At 39.6% G+C, this 18,671-nt stretch overlaps 4 protein-coding genes across 6 annotated transcripts; 3 read left to right on the top strand and 1 right to left on the bottom strand.

Annotated features, from left to right (window-relative positions):
* The first annotated feature begins 236 nt into the window (after positions 1-236).
* LOC105688335 lies at positions 237-2,894 on the top strand. Of its 2 annotated transcripts, XM_012404533.3 has the most exons (5): positions 237-378; positions 687-1,847; positions 1,928-2,069; positions 2,158-2,376; positions 2,692-2,894. In XM_012404533.3, exons 2-5 carry the CDS (start codon positions 748-750, stop codon positions 2,698-2,700), a joined length of 1,470 nt encoding a protein of 489 aa, XP_012259956.2. In that variant the 5' UTR covers positions 237-378; positions 687-747; the 3' UTR covers positions 2,701-2,894. The 2 variants fall into 2 exon arrangements, with proteins under 2 accessions (XP_012259956.2, XP_012259947.2); XM_012404524.3 differs by having other exon boundaries at positions 2,158-2,894.
* On the bottom strand, positions 2,884-5,976 carry LOC105688348 (cholesterol 7-desaturase nvd). Its single transcript, XM_012404546.3, has 6 exons — positions 5,738-5,976; positions 5,420-5,550; positions 5,111-5,319; positions 4,862-5,028; positions 4,599-4,777; positions 2,884-4,520 (listed from the first exon to the last, which is right to left on the bottom strand). Exons 2-6 carry the CDS (start codon positions 5,507-5,509, stop codon positions 3,813-3,815), a joined length of 1,353 nt encoding a protein of 450 aa, XP_012259969.2. The 5' UTR covers positions 5,510-5,550; positions 5,738-5,976; the 3' UTR covers positions 2,884-3,812.
* Positions 5,938-15,050, top strand: LOC105688327 (cytochrome P450 307a1-like). Of its 2 annotated transcripts, XM_048655925.1 has the most exons (8): positions 5,938-6,016; positions 6,384-6,526; positions 6,603-7,724; positions 7,873-8,187; positions 8,792-9,903; positions 9,974-10,121; positions 10,218-11,357; positions 12,535-15,050. In XM_048655925.1, the coding sequence occupies exons 7-8, from the start codon at positions 10,766-10,768 to the stop codon at positions 13,731-13,733; spliced, it is 1,791 nt and encodes a 596-aa protein (XP_048511882.1). In that variant the 5' UTR covers positions 5,938-6,016; positions 6,384-6,526; positions 6,603-7,724; positions 7,873-8,187; positions 8,792-9,903; positions 9,974-10,121; positions 10,218-10,765; the 3' UTR covers positions 13,734-15,050. The 2 variants fall into 2 exon arrangements, with proteins under 2 accessions (XP_048511882.1, XP_048511879.1); XM_048655922.1 differs by having other exon boundaries at positions 6,384-7,724.
* Positions 15,051-15,076: 26 nt separating this feature from the next.
* Positions 15,077-17,692, top strand: LOC105688311 (xaa-Pro aminopeptidase ApepP). The gene is made up of 6 exons (XM_012404483.3): positions 15,077-15,232; positions 15,338-16,471; positions 16,548-16,874; positions 16,950-17,080; positions 17,142-17,317; positions 17,461-17,692. The coding sequence occupies exons 1-6, from the start codon at positions 15,225-15,227 to the stop codon at positions 17,581-17,583; spliced, it is 1,899 nt and encodes a 632-aa protein (XP_012259906.2). The 5' UTR covers positions 15,077-15,224; the 3' UTR covers positions 17,584-17,692.
* Positions 17,693-18,671: the final 979 nt, after the last annotated feature.

Below are 18,671 nucleotides of genomic sequence, written 5' to 3'. Positions count from 1 at the left end.
TCACGTTTATGACAACGTCAGATTTTTCCTTGTTGCAAAGGAACTCCTGCCGACCAACCGTCGAGTCAGAAGCAAGTACGAAAAATGTGTAGGTTTTTTAGTCCCCCCCTTACAAAGTGTTGTACGTACGTACACGTACATGCACAGTTTATAAGTGTCATATCAGCGATTGTGTGCGTTGGAGCGTCGAAAAATAATTTTGCTGTGAATAATATAATTAATGCGAACACTACAATGTTGTTAATATGGTGTAGAACAACTCTCGTAATTCGAAGACAGTTAAAATCAGATATACTAAAGAGAAAGTCCTGTTAAGTGGAAAGGTATTTCCGTTTCAGAGCACGAAAGGTTTCGAAACGTCGTCGAACCGCTTTGGAGGTGAGTAGATACTGACGTGAACATATCACTAAATTCATCCCACGAAAATGACATCTCTCCAAATTATAAACCAAACGAAAGTGTTATAAGTCAAATGCGCCTGTATTATTACATGATAGCATTATCTTGCGTGTAATGAATCGGTAACAAACTGTTGCGCATCCTTCATTTGCATATCAATTTAAAATTCTTTGTTCTTGCCTTCGACGTTGTTTGAAACTTTTCAACGATCATTGTAAATAGTTGTATCAACAATTACCCAGATTCTCTCATTTTATTTTAAGACACTGATAATCCGTATGTGACAGGTTACAATGTGATAGCTTTTCACGGCTGCAAAGAGGATTTGGTTGCATTGATGTTTTCCAAATGGAGAATACTAATGCGGGAATAGTCTTCAGAGAAATTCACAAAAATGGTTGGCTCAGGCGCACAGATATGGCAGAAAAAGATTCTAGTCGATTCTGGGTGGTATTTTGCGTTCATGATGACGTCGAGCCCCGGCTAGAGGGCTATGTCGATCAAAAGCAAGCTGCGACTCATGCTTTTCTGTGGAATTCATCTCTGAGAAATGTACTTCATCTCTCACCAACTCTTTGCGCAACTGAACACCAAGATTTTGAATTTTGTGTCAATTTCTACGACCACAGAGCACTGCGTATGGCAGCTCCGACTTACCAGGATATGTATGATTGGGTACAAACTGTCAGTAGGAAATTAACAGACATGAAAATATTGAGCCCCAAAGAAAACATCTACTCAAAGGGACCAGGGGCAGACAGATTACCCACCAGAGATCCAACCAGCCCTTTACCTTTGCCACCTCGCCCCCCTCCGTCCTTTAGAGTACAAATCCAAGCTCCGATAGTGACTCCAGATACAAGTTTGATACGCCCTCAGCCTCAAGTGACTGAGCCAGAATTTCAACCCCTACTAGCTGCCTCCTCAGTGAATTTACCAAATCAGACTGAACCCGCAGCTGTTATTAATCAAGTTCAAAGATCTGATACTGTACCCAATTTTTTTACCTTTGACAATATTCCCGCAGAGGATATCATGCATTCTACTCCACCTAGATCAATATCTAGCGCACGTAGTGACAGACGAGAAGAAAATGTGTTGAGTGTTGAGAATAGTAATTCTAGCTATGAGAGTTTGTTCTTGGCATCTTCCTATTCTCCCACGGGAACTGATAGGTCGATAGCTAGTAGCATTCGTCAAGAGGGAGAGAACAGCCATTATGCTGCTCTGAGGGAGTATAGAAGTCAGGCCTCTGTCTCCCAGCCTCGGCCCACAAGAACTCAACGGGCAGTGGAAAGAGAGGAGAACGGAAGGCAGCTCACTTTGAGAGAACACCAGGTACTACAACTCAAAAGAGAAATGAGCCACCTTGCCGGTGTGAGGTTGCAGCTCAGAAGACGGGATTGCAAGGACGACGTTGCCTTGGTTGATACTTTCGGAGCTGTGTGGTAAGAGCATAATGATTACGTCCAATACAATTTTGAGTCCAGAAACTCGAGTTTATTTGGAAGTTCGTATTTTGAATCAGGGTTGCTGGGTGGAAGCAACGTGAACATCCGATGCTATATAATGCATTGCACATCGGTGATCAGGTTATCAGTCTTGCCGGAATTCCTGTACCCAGTGCAACAGCAGCACGTGATATCCTCAAGAGCTGTACAACACCATACGTGAGTCAAATCTTCCCCCTATTCAATATTTTTCTCTATGGCCAACTCATCCCATCCAAGAATCACATGGCTTCAATTTGAATTATAGGTAGAAATGATTGTGAAGAGGTTGCCACAGGGTCGGACAATGACTTTAATGAGAGGTAGCGATCGTGAAACTGACAATGAAGGATTTGGATTAGAGTTGCAAGGGAATGAAGTAACAGGCGTTAGTGGAGCAGCATTAAGTTCTGGTCTTCCGCCATTAGCTCCAGCAGGTGATCCGTCCATGCCACCTGGAACTTTTTCTAGCTGGACTTTGACTGAGGTAAATGGAAGGCCATTGAATCTACTAGGGCAGGGAGGCGGCGCTCGGGAACGTTTGGGAGCTATCGGACTTGATATTTCTGTTGTGGTACAACCAACAGACTTGGTGTCTTCCTTGCGGAAGCGTTTGCGTACCCTTCGTGGGTACAAAAATTACGTACTAAACTAAGAAATCGACGGCAAGATGCAATCGCATTAGAGATATCTTCCATGATTCAAAAGCTATTGCAGTTTTCATAACAAAAAGCTATTAACATTATTTTATTCTAACTGAATTTTGATTACAGGAATAACTATTTGATATTTATTATTTTAGGAATCATGAATAGGCTAACAAAACTCAGCCTGAATGTTGGACAGCTAATCAGATGAATTTTTAGTCTAAAATTATAGATGTCGTAAGCCATAGCATTAAGAATAGAGTCTCTGTGATAACTCATAACATACATGATAAGAATGGGTGAATACTTATATCAGCAACGAATAAAAAGTATCGGACATGTTTTTAGTAATTACTAACTGGGCATTTATTTTGTTCATTGGCTAACATTATGGCCGATACATTCAGCGCAGTAATTTTTTTTTTCTTAAAAGTTATACCATGTAGACATTTTAAGTTATTTTAAAATATTTATATTCATATTTGTTAGTAACAACACGAAAGACAATAACAATCTTTATATATTGTTTTGTAATCCGAGCTAATTAACAAATTAGCTAATAATTAAATTGACGAATTTAGTGATAGTCTATATTTACATGCACCATACATAAATGAAGTTTATGGGAATAACATTTACAGAGTACAATCATCTATACATCGACGAAATACGTTATTGTTATATCGTTGGAAATCAACTTTCAGTTTTATAAACCACCATAATCCCTCTTTTACAGTTTTTTATTTACAGGCAATGATCTTTGCTCATTCCATTTGGCACTCTGAAACGCTAAATTGAACAGAATATGTGATACGACGATTGGCGATTGGCGGTTAAATATAATAAGCACAAAGTGGGATTAGTCCTTTGTTATGAAGAAAATAAGAAAGAAAACTTCACTTCGTTACAAGATATCTGAACATCACACCTATGGTCATAATTCCTACATACTCATCTGTTCTACCTAAAGGTGAAAGGCATTGGATAAATAAATATTTTCTATTTATTTATAGTACGAACTGAACGCCCGTTTAACCCACACGCACACACTGTAAGTCTACGTATGTTCATATTTTTAACAATGCCCTAGCACCGTGCATCTAACAATTAGAGCATTATACAGAATTCGTAAAAGAACAGAAATAAGTGATAAACGACTTACCTGTTAGTGTATTTTCATGGCACTGTGTGATGAATAAATTGAATTAAAATTGGCTGAATATAGCCAGGCTTTTATACAATTGTAAATAGAGTTGGTAATCAGCGATTAATCTCATCACCACTGAAGCGATTTAGTAGCAGATTGGTACGTTGGACTATGCGGAGAATAAAACTGTGAATACCACCTCCGATAAGCGAGAATGGATCTATCCTCCCTAACTAAAAGTGGTCGTTGTTCGAACCGTTTATGATTCCAAACCGCTACATCCCTCTCAAACATAATGCATTCTCCAATAAAAATGAGTGTTGCTAAAGGGGCTATGAGAGGCGGTACAAACATCAAATGAGTAACGCGTTGCAAAAGAGGTTCCAGCGGAGTCACGGTCTGTAAAATACATATTGGTCCTAAACTGGTTTGCAAAACTAATTCGACGTACCCAGGTCCGATTTGATCGGCTCGTACATCGAGCTCTAAAGTAGCCATACGTTCCATTAGAATTAAGTTGTGGTGTAACCGACTCGAAGCTAGATGTGAGTTTCCCTCTCTCATATTTTCACCGCCCTCGTCGTAACTATTCTTCTCAGTCTCTACTTCTTCCTGACGTTCCATCGTTTCCGTTTCCTCTTCACGAGCTTCCTCAAACGTGTCACTCTCTTCTGCAGATGGCACGATTTTTTGCTTGCGCGGCAAACGACTGCACGGTGCCCATTTCGCCCCTGTCCAACTGTGCCGGGCCAGCCATGGCATTTTTTCACTGAAAATAACCAGAGGACCATGTACTGCGCTAAGATGTGCCCAATCAGCACCATTTTCCGGTATTTCCTGTCAACAAAAAAAATACCTCATCATGTGCGCAATGTACTTAATTTGAAAATTTACTCTCTCTCTCTCTCTCTTTACCTGTATGTGACTGTTGACGAGGAACTCATTTCTACCGTGGTAACGCCAATTTCCGTTTATGATATTATCAATTGGTTGTGGACGCCAATCCGGTTTCATACCTTCCGCGTGATGCCAGACGAAAATTAGGTAATTTATTTCACAGCAATCCCATGCCTTTGTTTTCGCAAATTCAGGCACTTTGCAGAATAAAATAAAATGTGATTAATAATGGCTACCGATAGGTGTTCATTTTCTTTTCAGCAATATAGTCGTATGAACACCTTTATCGGAATAAGGTATTTTTTTGCATCGGCCATCCGTTCCGTCGAAAAGCCATCCGTGAAACGGACATTCGAGACAGTCACCCCGAACTCTGCCACCTTCTCCCATGTTCGCCCCGAGGTGGGGGCAATACGCGTCCAAAACGCTGATCGTTCCTTTTTGGGTTCTGTGAGAAGAGTGTAAGGGCAGAAAATACTCTACGTTACTTCTATATTTTTCCTAAATTTATTGAAGTAATTTAAATATACCTAAAAACAGCGAAATTCTGTCCTAGAGCTGCGATATGTTTAACCTGGCCACATTTTAGCTCCGAACTTTCCAAAAGTACGAACCATCCGTTCGGATACACGGGGGGTAACCGACCAATTTTTCTGTTTCTGTTTTTAGGGCTTTTACTTCCGCCGTTAATCAGTCGCCCGAATAACCAGGACGTCTTCGTGTCTTCATCCCGCAAATCCTTCATCATATACGGCAAATGATTAATGGGAAACGAAGCGAAAAAAAAATTTTCGATGAGAGTATGAAAAATTTCCGCGTTTTTTTTTAATTCATCTTACCTTGATCCAATTGATTTTCCAAAAAAACGCCAGGTATATCAAAAAGAGCACGAATGTCACGGCACTCACTGTCCAACAGCCCACGATCATCTTATCCGTTCAACGGTATGATTTCAATGATGATAATTATTCTAAAACAGAAAATAACGTGCATCCTTTACTATACGTATTACATGACAATTAACTGTTTCCTAAGGAATCGGTTATCTCTGTAAATTATATTAAGTTTCAAAAAGGATGCTGTATAATGCACGCGCGATCGACGAATAATCCACGTTCGTCTAATTCACCGAGAAAAAAATAAATCAATGTATTTACCGGAAGGATTAAATAAAATCCAATTATTTGTAGCACATAAACGGTTCTCCGGAAGAAAGGTCCGAGGTCCGCGTTAAGTTTTTGGTTACTGAAACGCGTCGATACAATCCACCACCTTTATATAGAGCTGCGAAGTTGAGGATATAGTTTGTCGTTTATACTTATATACACCGATGTGGAGTATGTGCATGAGTTATACATCTTCCGTACAACCAGACGTATAGTTATGGTGCAAGGTATACTCGCTTTTAAAGTCGTTTCAATTGACCTGAAATATAGGTAAATATTGGTGTCCTTATATTTTCCTTCGTTTGTTAAAAGGGGTAAAAAATAGAATACTGATACTTGTATAATATAACGAGTACAACGTTACAGTTGGAAGGAGTAAATTGTGTTCGGTATCAAAAGAGACCGATCAGCCTATCCTCAACGTCTGAAAAGGTGCGATAAAAATGGCGCGTGCAGGGGGAAATTGAGACGGGTAGGGTGGATGTAAGAAGGAAAAACTGAAAAATAAGAAAGAGAGGGGAGTTTGGGGAAAGAAGTGGGGAAATCCTGTCGTCCAGACAAATATATATCGCGATCATGTATTTTATTCCGTGTTTCAAAGTCACTTGTAATTCTTTCGAATTTCCATTATGCATAGGTGTAGAGATACGAATACGCTATAATACACCGACCACAACGATACCGATGAAGGAGGAGCCTCATAGATCAGATATCGGATATATCGAATCAAAAGTCTCTTAGTAGCCTGCCAACAATCGTTTTCCCCTACACTGCACTGTTGTAGGTATACAAAACTCGTTCACTATTCACCATATTCACTGATCACTATTCACTATTTACTATTCACTGTTTTAAGTTGACCGTCGTTGTCCTCGGGTATATCCGGGAACCAGGATCCCTGTGATCCGTGATCCATGATCCGAAGATATAGAAAATCGAAGATCAAAGATGTCCAGCGATCTGGGGACCGTTGAAGCTTATCAGCTTCCATCGAGTTCTCCATATTATGTCTAATCCGATCTCTCGGCTTTCGGTTTAGCATATCTCTCAACCCTAGCGTAAAAACTTCTGAAAGTTGTTTTTTTCACGCACGTTATAAAGTCGAACTTTTTAGATTATGGGATAAAAACGCCATGTTTACGACCAACCTTGAACATTCTCATCCAAGGACCCGTGATAAATTCTTATATGTTCTACATGTATAGCGTCCCACTGCATTGCATTCAATATTATTACTTACAATTAGCGAGAAACACCTTATGCTCAAATTTTTTGTTCTCTAATTTACAATATGGAAACTGCAGTGTCCTAATATGAAATGGGATCATCAGAATATGTATTTATATATAAAAGGAAAAATGAAATAACAGATAATCAATATCATAGTCAAGCTCGGCCACGTACATATCATGACACGTGCATAGAATTTTCTATGAGTATAGGTGTTGATCCTCTTGAGTTAAGGGAAGGGGAGAATTGACTTTATTTCCATAATTAGATCAGTCATGGCCGCAATAAACCCTCCTATGTAATTATGGCTGTAGGTCGAATCCTATGATTATTTCAGTAGATATAAATTTGTTGAAACGATTGAAAAGATATTTTGATTCTAGTTTGAAATATTGCAAAAATATTGTGTAATTTCAGTTATCGCTAATTTTCTGTTTTAAAAATGCGTTCGAATTAGAGTGTTATCGAATTTTCAACTTTCATTTGCTTCATGATTAAGGGAAAGTGTTAAAGTAGGCATAAGAAAACGAAGGAAAAAAAAAAGAAAAGAAATCATGATCGTCGTGTAGCGAGAGAGAATATAATAACAAAACGCCACGTGCGGAATATCCCGCAGAATTTATAGTGGAAGGATTTCAAGAGCGCCGGGTTTTTGGTAGGGCAGCTGCTGCGGTTGTTCCATGCCGTTCATCTACCTCCGACGTAATTTATTCGCTCCTTCGCTCTTTTGTCAACTGGTGTATAGATGGTATGTACAATATATTTTACTTGTAATATACGCCATCAAACAAGGGATGATTTCAGTTGAAATTAAAAATTTCTAATTCAGCATAGCTCTAACATTATTTGAAAATAAAACAATAATTCAACAGCCAATTTTTTTTACTATATTTCAGGTGCGGACTTCTTTTTCATGGCGAAATACGAATTCGATACGTTTTACTAGATAATAAATATCAGCTGATCGATGTCAACCCGAAGAGTCCTTTCGCGGCCTATATTAGGTATGTATCGATAATGGACATCGCTGATGTTGATCTTGGACGAGTGTAGGGGTGCAAATCAGGTGAATCGGAGAAACTGGGCAGAAGGGCAGGAGTGAGTCGGTAGCTACAGCAGCGGGAGTCGGCGGATGAGGGCTGCGTAAAGAAACTGGAAGTCCCTGAACTTGACTGACTCTTCCTTAACAGGCGTATACCCTAGCTATACATGTAGGTATCTCTTGTATTATATATCTGCACAATCGATCTGCGGTTGTTTCTTCTGTGGGATAAATCGTCCTATAGCGTCTCGCATAACTAGGTCCTACCATATATTTTTTTTTCTTTCTACATTTTTTCATCACTCACGTCGTTCGAATCCATTTTTCTCTTATGATAAATCGTCAGGACCATTTTTTGACGGGAACAAACGAACTGATTCAACTTGAGAGCTTGAAGCAAATTTTGTAGTTGGTCGTTCTGCACAGGGAGGTATTGCCGTGCAAAATAGATCACAGCTATTGTGTTACTCGCAGAAAAATGCTGCACCACCGTATGTGTACCGAGAGTTGAATGCATATTTCATAAGTCTTTATATCCCTTCAGAACGCGACGTAGTTTACGACGTTCAATATCTGCAACACTCTGGTAAAAGACTTACAAATGTTCGAGCGAAGACCGTTTATCGATTTCTTTTAACAAAGTGCAGAATATTTGTTCGCCCTGTATATTATTAACTTTTCCCTTTTTTACTCGGGAAGAACACACTAGGATCTTTTTTTTTTCATATGAGGTTGCTGATACATTTATTTGATGGAATTTTCAATTTCCACAGACGTCGCGCGCGGTTTTACCGAACGCTTTGGAGCTCGGTTGCAGTGGTATGTCTTGTACTCAGCACCCTATACCTGGCTAGTTCAAGGACGAATGCGACAGCATCCAAGCGCCCAACCACTTGTCTCTACATGGATATACGGTGTGTTTGTAATAACGAATGTATGCCACGAATTACCAATGAAAATTGTAGGTAAGTAGGTATCAAGGTTACAAATTTAATTCCCTGGTTGAAAAATTCTTTATGCGTACGTATAACATAACAAATGTAGCCTGCATCGTGCACTAAAAGTAAACCGTCCGCAGTTCTGACTGTCGCACTAGCAATAAGTTGTCTTAATTTTCAAACTTATAAATTCTCCGTTTTTATGTATCACAATACATATTAGAACGAGGGAAACGGAAGCTATAAATGAGGAGAACGCAACGGTGACAAAAGAAGTACCACAATCACTGCGGCAGGTATGAGGTGCATAACTCACCATCTGAATGTAGTTGAAGATGCAGCAGGATAGATGAGTTCTCAAATATAAATTCGAAGGAGATTGCAGGTCGAGTAGTCTACCCGTAGTCTTTGATCTTTTGCTGACATCAATATTCTGCGAAGTGTTAATTTGACGCGTTGCATATATAGGTGTACGTATAGACACGTGATATACTGTAACATGCAGTTAAGGTGTAAAACTTTTTTTTACGTAGTTACTTAGTGTGTATGTTCGTATGTTACACATCTATAGATCAGTATACTGCACTGTGCCGAGTATAATCTGATACAATAATTCAACTATTATAAGATCGCATTCAAGTGTCAGGTAGTGATTTTGCCTCGCTATTCAAGTGCATCAGCTACGCCCGCTTAAAGATCGGAGACTATAAAGACCATTCGAGTTTTAGATCCGTCGAGCCGCTCACTCTTCGATCAATTGATCCAAAGGGTGGGGCGAAGGGGATGAGAGAGACGCTCGCATGTCCGTTCATCCTATCACGTTGTAGTGCATCTTGCCGGTACAAAAATGAAGGGACTTTTCTCAAACCTTTCTTCCCTACAAGGAGAGCAAATAGCCTAATCATAAACTACATTTTTGTCCTATATTCTATACGGGGATGTTACAGGTATGAATACTCTAAAAAAAAAAAAAAAAAAATTTTATGAGACGTAAATTTTGAATATTTTCACATAAAGAAAGTCAATGTTGGTCGGATGGTGTTCGATGACAGTTACAAGGTACACATTGTGATGTTTTTTTTGTCCTTGACTATGTGGGGTTGATATACACAAAACAACGATCGTTGAACATGCTTCGAGAATTAGGGAGAAGGTCATCCAAGTGGTGAGTGGGACGGTCTTATTGTTAGCTATACAAATACGTTAATCCAAAGACCAATTTTCGAACACCTGATGGGGAATATAATTGTTCACATTGCAGTGCCGCCTGGGTACTCGACCGTGACGCTGTCAGTCGGGCTCGAAATACGTAAAAAATTAAGAAATTATACATATCTGCCGGAAACCTGGTAAAATATCAAAAATTACATTTATTGAAAACCTGAGTGTTCATCGAGTCTGCGGCAACACAATTTATCTTCAATATTGGCCCTGTAAGAAACATTAGAAGCCCGACGTGCAGATTGCGCACCTGCAAGTTGCACACAGCTAAGGAATCAGGCGGCACCACAACACGCCCGGCTATATTACTCATCATCTTCATCATCTCTTCTACCGCACCTTCCACATCACTTCTTCGGACAAGCTTTATTTGATTCGAAGTCGTCGTTACAAGTTACACGTCGGTAAAACGTACGGCGCCTCCCTGGCTGACGTTGGCGTTTAAAAATTGCAGTGCGGTGTCCGTCAACGGTTCGCAACGGGCGTTATATTATACCGTGTGGTAAAGTGTCGGTTAATAGTTTTATCGTCGTCGTAGCTGCTGAGAGAATTAATTAATCGAAAAAAATTGAACGCTCATCATTTCTCATGGCTCTGAAAGAAAGTTGCTGGAGCACCTGGTGCTTTTTGTGGGTGACCTTTTTCATCATTCTAACGCTGGTCGTTAGAACGTTGATCAAACTTTGCGCCCGAACAAAAAATAAATCGGCGATCCGGCTCAATTTGAATTTCAACAGATGCATCAGCAAAGACAGCGGTTTTAGCGGCGACGAAGATTCCGGAGTAATGAAATACTGCGGCGACGAATATCGCGGTAAAATCAATAAAATTGATCTCGTGCGTCGTGGTTCGATCACTGGAAGGGCGCAGATGAAGACAAAAAGGACGAAGGATCGGGGCCACAGCACGAGCGAAAAAAAAATTCTAAACGGTCCACTTGGATTGCCGATTTTTGGATCCTTACACCTTTTAGGAGGGAGCGGCGGACCCTTTTACGCGTTTACCATGTTGAGCAGAAAATATGGTGAAATTTATGCCATCAAACTTGGTTCTTCCAAGTGCATTGTTGTCAGCAGTTATCGGCTGGTCAAAGAAGTCCTCGTAACCAAAGGACAACATTTTGGCGGGAGACCCAACTTTCTAAGGTTTCACGAACTTTTTGGGGGTGATCGTAACAACTGTAAGTAGAAATATCATTTTTTTCTACCATATCGAAATACTTTATTAATTATTTCTTTTCATTTCGTGTTTTCAATTCGGTTCGTGGAATCATTCGCGGTCAGATTTATAAACTGTGCGTTTAATTCGAAGTAAAGAACAATTTCGTTGCGGATGGACGTAAGGAATAGGTGGATGCTCAGGTTGACGTCAACACTTATTCTTGAGTTTTATTTCCCACGTCACGGAAGCACTGCTGAAAGATTTATACATGATGAGAGGTCATAATAATATCATATACATATGTATGTTATCCTTTTCTAATCTTGCCATATTATCATCTCACTGCATCTCTAATAATATAGATAAAAAAAAATACTTTTGTTACAACGTCGCGAAGCTGAGTCTTTACGTCATGCGAGACATATTTTCGTGATATTGGTATACATTTGTTGCTATGGAATTGACAAATTGATTATTAAAGCGGTATACATAATTAGTGCGTGATTTTTTTTGCCCTAGATTATTGTTTGTCATTTGGGTACCTTGTATGGATAGCTTAGAACATCTATGTATGAAATGCTAATTTTGGTACGAACGAACTTGTAAACACGATAGCGATCAACTAACTCGCCTATATCCTATTATTTCAGCATAATACTTGTGTACTTATTCCTTGTTTTGAACAACAGTAGTCATATTATTTCTCACGAGTTTTATATCGTCAACTGAAGATTGCAAGAAATTTCTCGATTCGTCGTCCGTTATTATTGATTTGTACGTAAGTTTAATCAATATCGGTCGGTCGATGCGATTAATTAATTTTCTTCATTTAGTATTCGTAACACTTATTAATTATTTTCTTGTCGTGTTTCACGGAGGAATGCTTACTCTTTTGGTAAAATAAATTTGTAGAAAACACAATCACGTGGCCAGAAAACGTGACCGAGTCATTGACTCGGTTGATATGGATTACATAGCTATATGGAATAAATTTCACGATCTCATGAAAGGGTTCTCTTGATTTGCTTGCCTGAATCGGCAATTTCGCTTATACGTGCAGACCGTATGTATAATTACTTCAAACCATTGGCTGTGTACTTCCCGTTTGAACGAATTTTAAAATAACTTGACTAAGCATTTCTTTTTTTACAACAGCATATAAACAATAAACAAATATTTGACGTATTGCATTTCAGCGCTGGCTTTATGCGACTGGTCCGAATTGCAACGCACTCGAAGGTCACTGGCTCGAAGTTATTGTTCACCACGTAACGGAAGTTCGCAGCAATGTGATTTGGCCAAGGTCGCATCCGTAGAGGCGAACCGTCTCCTGAAGGTTCTAGACGCTGAAGATTCGCTGCCGGTTCGACGCGGAGATGCTCCTTTAAAACCCCTAATCCTTGCGGCGGTTGCGAACATGTTCACACATTACATGTGTTCATCGCCATTCAGCTACGAAGATTCTGAATTTCGCCGAACCGTTAGGATATTCGATGAGATATTCTGGGAGATAAATCAGGGGTACGCTATCGACTTTTTACCGTGGTTGAGTCCATTATACGCGGGTCACATGCGACGGTTGAGAACCTGGGCAACGGAAATTCGTTCTTTCATCCTGAAAAGAATAATTAACGGGCGTAGGTCGAGTCTAGATCTGGTAAATGGGATCCCCAGGGATTTTACGGACGCGCTTCTCCTTCACCTGGAATCTCCGGAGACAGAAGTTTCGTGGGACCACATAATGTTCGAACTCGAGGACTTCCTCGGCGGTCATTCCGCTATCGGTAATTTGGTCATGTTGGTCCTTGCCCACGTCGCGAAATGCCCAGAAATCCAGGTGGGAATTCACGCCGAATGCGACGCTGTTAAAAACCGTAAAAAATGTCAAATCGCCGGACTCACCGACAGACCGGAAATGCCATACACAGAAGCTGTTATTTGGGAAACGCTTAGAGTTTCTAGCTCCCCTATCGTACCTCATGTTGCTTCGAAAGATACGGACGTCGATGGTTATCCGGTAGAAAAAGGTACGGTTGTCTTTGTAAATAATTACGAACTTAATTTAGGCGATAGCTACTGGGGAATCAGAGCTAGAGATTTTTGTCCTGCAAGATTTTTAACTGAATCAAAAGAGGTGAAAGGGAAGTTCACAATATCGAAACCAGCGCATTTCATGCCATTTTCTACAGGAAAAAGAACCTGCATTGGGCAGAGACTCGTTCAGGGATTTACTTTTGCCACTGTTGCTGCCATTTTTTCTCAATATCAGGTTTTAGCAGCCGATAACGGGCCCGATTTAACGGAGCGATTGGTTCCAGGATGCATCGCTGTCCCACCTGACACATTTCACCTTGCTTTGGTACCCCGTGTTGAAAATGATCAGGTTGTTATCTAGTCAGTTATTGTTGAATTTTACGTAGACTCATGTTAGGTATGTATCATGTATCAATACATGCGAGTGAAATTTGTCCCTTACAAACGCAAGGGTATGCAACTATTCAGCGGTCCATTTTGTACTTCATGTTAGACTAGTATATTCGAAGTAACCATGATTTCTCGATAACCACAGTATCGCAGTCATATATCCACAGATAGATTTATTTGTCGGAAAATCGTAAGACTGAATTTTAATCCGTATCATATAATAGCAAAAATGTTTTGTCTGATAAATTGTGCTTGGTAATCATTGTATTAGATGTATAGGTTTTAATTAGTTTTGCAGAAATCTCCGCCGTGTCGCGATGTTTGCTTAATCCGGATCGTAAAGTCTTTATTAATTGTAACTAATTGAAAATTTGTCTGGATAATTTTTTTACCTCTTCATATTTTAACTTTTCCTCTACATATGTATGTTAAATTTTCTGTTATCGAATTTTGTTCTTCATGCATATCATGGTATCTTTGACATGTTGATCAACATATTATTATTGTAATCTTTGATTAGATAATTCGGACTGAAAGACATGCATTAAAAGTCACACTACATTATTGTAGAATTATGATGGCAGGTGGAAACGAAATTATCTGATGTCCATCCACGATCGTTCAGGTACTTTTCGAAACGATCTAATGGATAAAAAATATTCATACTTTGCATGGAAAAATGTTTGAATAATCATAATTTTCAAATGAAAAGTGATCTTATATTAGTTATCGGTATAGATAAATGGTAATAGTAAGCAATAGGAAGCAATGTCACAAAATTGAACATATTGCTCGCCTAATTATTCTAACATTCTTATGTATAGTATCATACCAACGTCTTACATATTGGATTTTATACATTATATGTTATGTATTTTACGATAAATGTTTTGTATGTTTGTCGTTACATAGTTTTAGCAAACATTAATCTGCGTCATAACATTTTCATGATTAAAACTACCCAAAATGATTGGGACATATTCAAAATATTTATATTCTAATTGTATTTGAACGAAGTCGGATTCAATTCAAACGGACTTCAGTACGGGATTTCCACGTGAGAGAAAGCAACCAATCGGTGGAGTTTGTTGGAAGATACTGCGTAAATATTTTCCCTGTCACATGATGGGTGCTATGGGGTGAAAAGAATCTGAGGTGAGAGTCATTGTGTTTAATTTTCAACAATCGGCAGTAAATAATCGGTTTACCTGGTGATAAACCGTTTGCATAATTCACTCATACATCCACACAACGGAGTTACTGCGGACGTAATTTCTTATCGAAGTCAGGTGTGTGTTATAGTAATTAAGGATAAAGATAAGGTAATAGCATCGATAAGATACTGTTGAATAGACGTTATTAGGATTATTACATCTATTCTCAGACAGTAAGAATTGCGGTTTCGACGACGAAGGTTATTCGCCGTAGTAATTAACTGTCGTTTAATCCTAACCTTAAAATAATGACCGGGTACGAAGATCATCAAAAGATTACTAATATCTTCCTTGATTTCTTTTCCTTCTTGTCCAGCAGTTACTTACAAATTTTTTACTAACATTGTGCTATTTTATATAGAATCAAAGAGATGGCAGGTAAAAATGGAGCGGCCAAGCTATCGAGACTACGTGACCTAATGAAAACAGTGGTGGTTGGAACAACTGGAAAAGGAGTAGATGCTTATATAGTAGGTTCTGAAGATGCTCATCAGTCAGAATACTTGGCAGAAAAGGATCAAAGGAGGGCATTCATTTCTGGCTTTGCCGGATCAGCTGGGACTGCAATCATTACTTCTGATAAGGCTCTACTGTGGACCGATGGCCGGTACTTTGCACAGGCTTTAAAAGAGTTGGATCCTCCCGAAGCATGGACTTTAATGAAGGAGGGAGTTACTGGCACTCCGACACAAGCTTCATGGCTAGCTTCAAATTTATCCCCAAAGTCTGTAGTTGCTGCAGATCCAAACCTCATGAGTAATAGTGCCTGGGCCCCTATATATGCGAGTCTTATTGCTGCAGGGCATAATTTTGTTCCACTTGAAAAAAACCTCGTAGACCTAGTATGGGGAAAGGACAGGCCGGGCTCCCCGTCGCACAAAATAGTAGCCCAGCCTCTCAAATATACTGGCAAAACAGCAGGAGAGAAAATAGAGCTCTGTCGCGAGGCTATGCGCACCGAAGGAGTGAGTACCCTAGTAGTAACGGCACTCGACGAAGTTGCTTATCTCCTGAATTTAAGGGGGAGCGATATCGCATACAATCCTGTATTCTTTGCCTACGTTGTTGTTACTATGGAGGAAGTTCACTTTTTCGTTGAGCAGTCAAATCTCACGGATGAGGCAAGACAGCAGCTGAAAGATGAGGGTGTAGATCCGAACTATCACCCCTATGAAGAAGTAGATGTATACTTGAAGGAAAGAAGCTCCACCAGTGAGGGCAAGACCTGGATCAGTGATAGCTCTAGTTATGCTTTACATGTCAGTTGTGGGGCTGGAGAGGTAAATTGTAAGCGTCATACCAACATTACACCCATCTGCGTTATGAAGGCCATTAAGAACCCTGTTGAAATTGAGGGAATGAAAAAAGCTCATCTGAAGGATGCTGTAGCACTTGTTAAATATCTTGCCTGGCTAGACGATAAGGTCAAATCGCGAAATGGAGAACCTCCAGTCACTGAACTCTCTGGGTCAGCTCAATTAGAAAAATTCAGGGCGTGAGTGTTTGATACAGGTGTCCATTCTATTAATCCACCTTGTAGTACTTTTCACCTGAAATTCAATGCAATTTAGGGAACAGGAGGATTTTGTTGGTCCGAGTTTTAACACGATATCGGCAGTAGGAGCTCATGGGGCGATTATACACTATGCGCCCACTCCGGAAACAGATGCAGTCATTAACGACCACGAATTCTACCTTTGCGATTCTGGGGGCCAGTATCGTGATGGAACTACAGATGTAACGCGAACAGTACACTACGGTGTACCTAGTGCCTTCGAGCGTGAATGCTTCACACGAGTTTTTAAGGGACAGTGTGCTCTGGCAAAAGCGATCTTTCCAACAATGATCAAGGGCAACTATTTAGATATTTTAGCTCGGAAAAGTTTGTGGGAGGTTGGGTGAGTATGATAATCATAAAGTGATATAATAACTCAGAGGGAAATTTTTCATATCGCAGATAATTCTGACAATAGGTTAGACTATTTACATGGTACTGCACATGGAGTCGGAGCATTTTTAAATGTCCATGAAGGACCCATGGGTATTTCATGGCGCCCCCACCCTCATGATCCAGGCCTACAAGTCGGCATGTTTCTCTCTAATGGTAAGAAAATTTTACATTCTGTAGAGGGTAAAAACTAGGGTACTAATTCAAGGATATTTAGAACCAGGCTATTACGAAGATGATAAGTTTGGTATTCGACTGGAAGATATAGAGGTTGTTGTGGAAGCAGCTACACCGTACAATTACAAATCGCGGTCTTCGCTCACCTTCCAGTGCGTCACTCTCGTCCCCATACAGAGCAATCTACTAGATTTATCACTACTAACGGATAGTGAGGTATTTACTCAAACCACAAATCCACACAGTATATCAATTTATTTCATTACCATTACTTATCGGTTCATACTCCACATTGCGCCAGCAATACTTGGATGCAACACTCAAATATTTCAGCTAGAAATTGTCCACAATTATTACAGATTGAATACTTGAATCGGTATCACGCAGAAGTCCTGGAAAAAGTCAGTCCTCTGTTACAAGGAGAAGAAAACCTGCAGGCTCTGACTTGGTTGAAACGAGAAACACTGCCAATATTCAGATAACGACCATCTAACCAAAATAATATTTATAAGAATACGAGAAATGAGATAATTATTCGTGAATACCAATCACTATTTTTTTTTGTCTATATTATATTACAGTTTATTGAAACTCGTTGGCAAATTTTTCTTCGTACGTTACGTTACCCTTCAACTGGAATTAGGAACAAAAAATAACGGAGGTATTCATTCCCAGGTGATCCACACTGGCGATTTTACTCGTCTTTTACATATTTCCATACACGTTTGTTCATAAATTTAGGTTGGCAGCTCGACTTCATCATCAAAGGATTAGAACTCCAAGAATAAACGGTATCCGATTAGCACCTGTTACCCAGTTCTAGAGTTCCGAAGGGCCGAGTGAGAACGTGCCGAAGTCGATCTGGGTCCCCTGTGAAACAAATTGTTTACTTCAGAGGGCGTAAGTCGTCTAAATTATTAACAAAGTATTTCTATAAAAATCAGTAAGATGTCGCCATCTGTTCGTAAAAGTAAGCTCGGGGCTGCTCAGCCGCTAAACCCCTCACTCGACGCAGTACGGCGTTGATAAATAAGCGGTAGTCGCTAAGTTGATTCGTAATGTTATTTGTCGGTAAACGTGTTGCTGGTAATAAGACAACCAAGTGTCGTACCAATTTTGAAACCGAATTTTTCAAACGATCAAACATTGAATAAAAAGGGAATCAATGCGCCAATCATTCTGCGAGGATTAGTCACATCTGGCGCGACCGTTTGACCACAGGTAAATTAATTTACGATTGGGAAAATGATTCATGAATATGTTAAGCATCATGCCCGGATGGACGATACCATAGAAGGGTAATTATTCATGTAGCGGACCAAAATTGCCGGTGATATAATTATAGTAATCACTAAACCGAGGGTATCGAATTTTTAGCAATCAACGTCATAATCAGATGCGGGCTACCAAACCGCAACTGAAGAAAAAAAAAAAAGAATTAGGAAAAAAACCGTATAAACATAGGTGTATAGATATACATGAGATGAAGTTATTTTGAAATGATATAGCTTATATGGGCACGAGTCAAACGTTTGAAATATAAAAATAGCCGTCTCGTGTACCATCAAGA

The sequence above is a fragment of the Athalia rosae genome, chromosome 1 (genome assembly GCF_917208135.1).
Source record: "Athalia rosae chromosome 1, iyAthRosa1.1, whole genome shotgun sequence".
Classification (NCBI taxonomy): Eukaryota; Metazoa; Arthropoda; class Insecta; order Hymenoptera; family Athaliidae; genus Athalia; species Athalia rosae.
The sequence above is the reverse complement of the archived record's forward strand: the minus strand, read 5'-3'. Positions and strand labels throughout refer to the sequence as shown.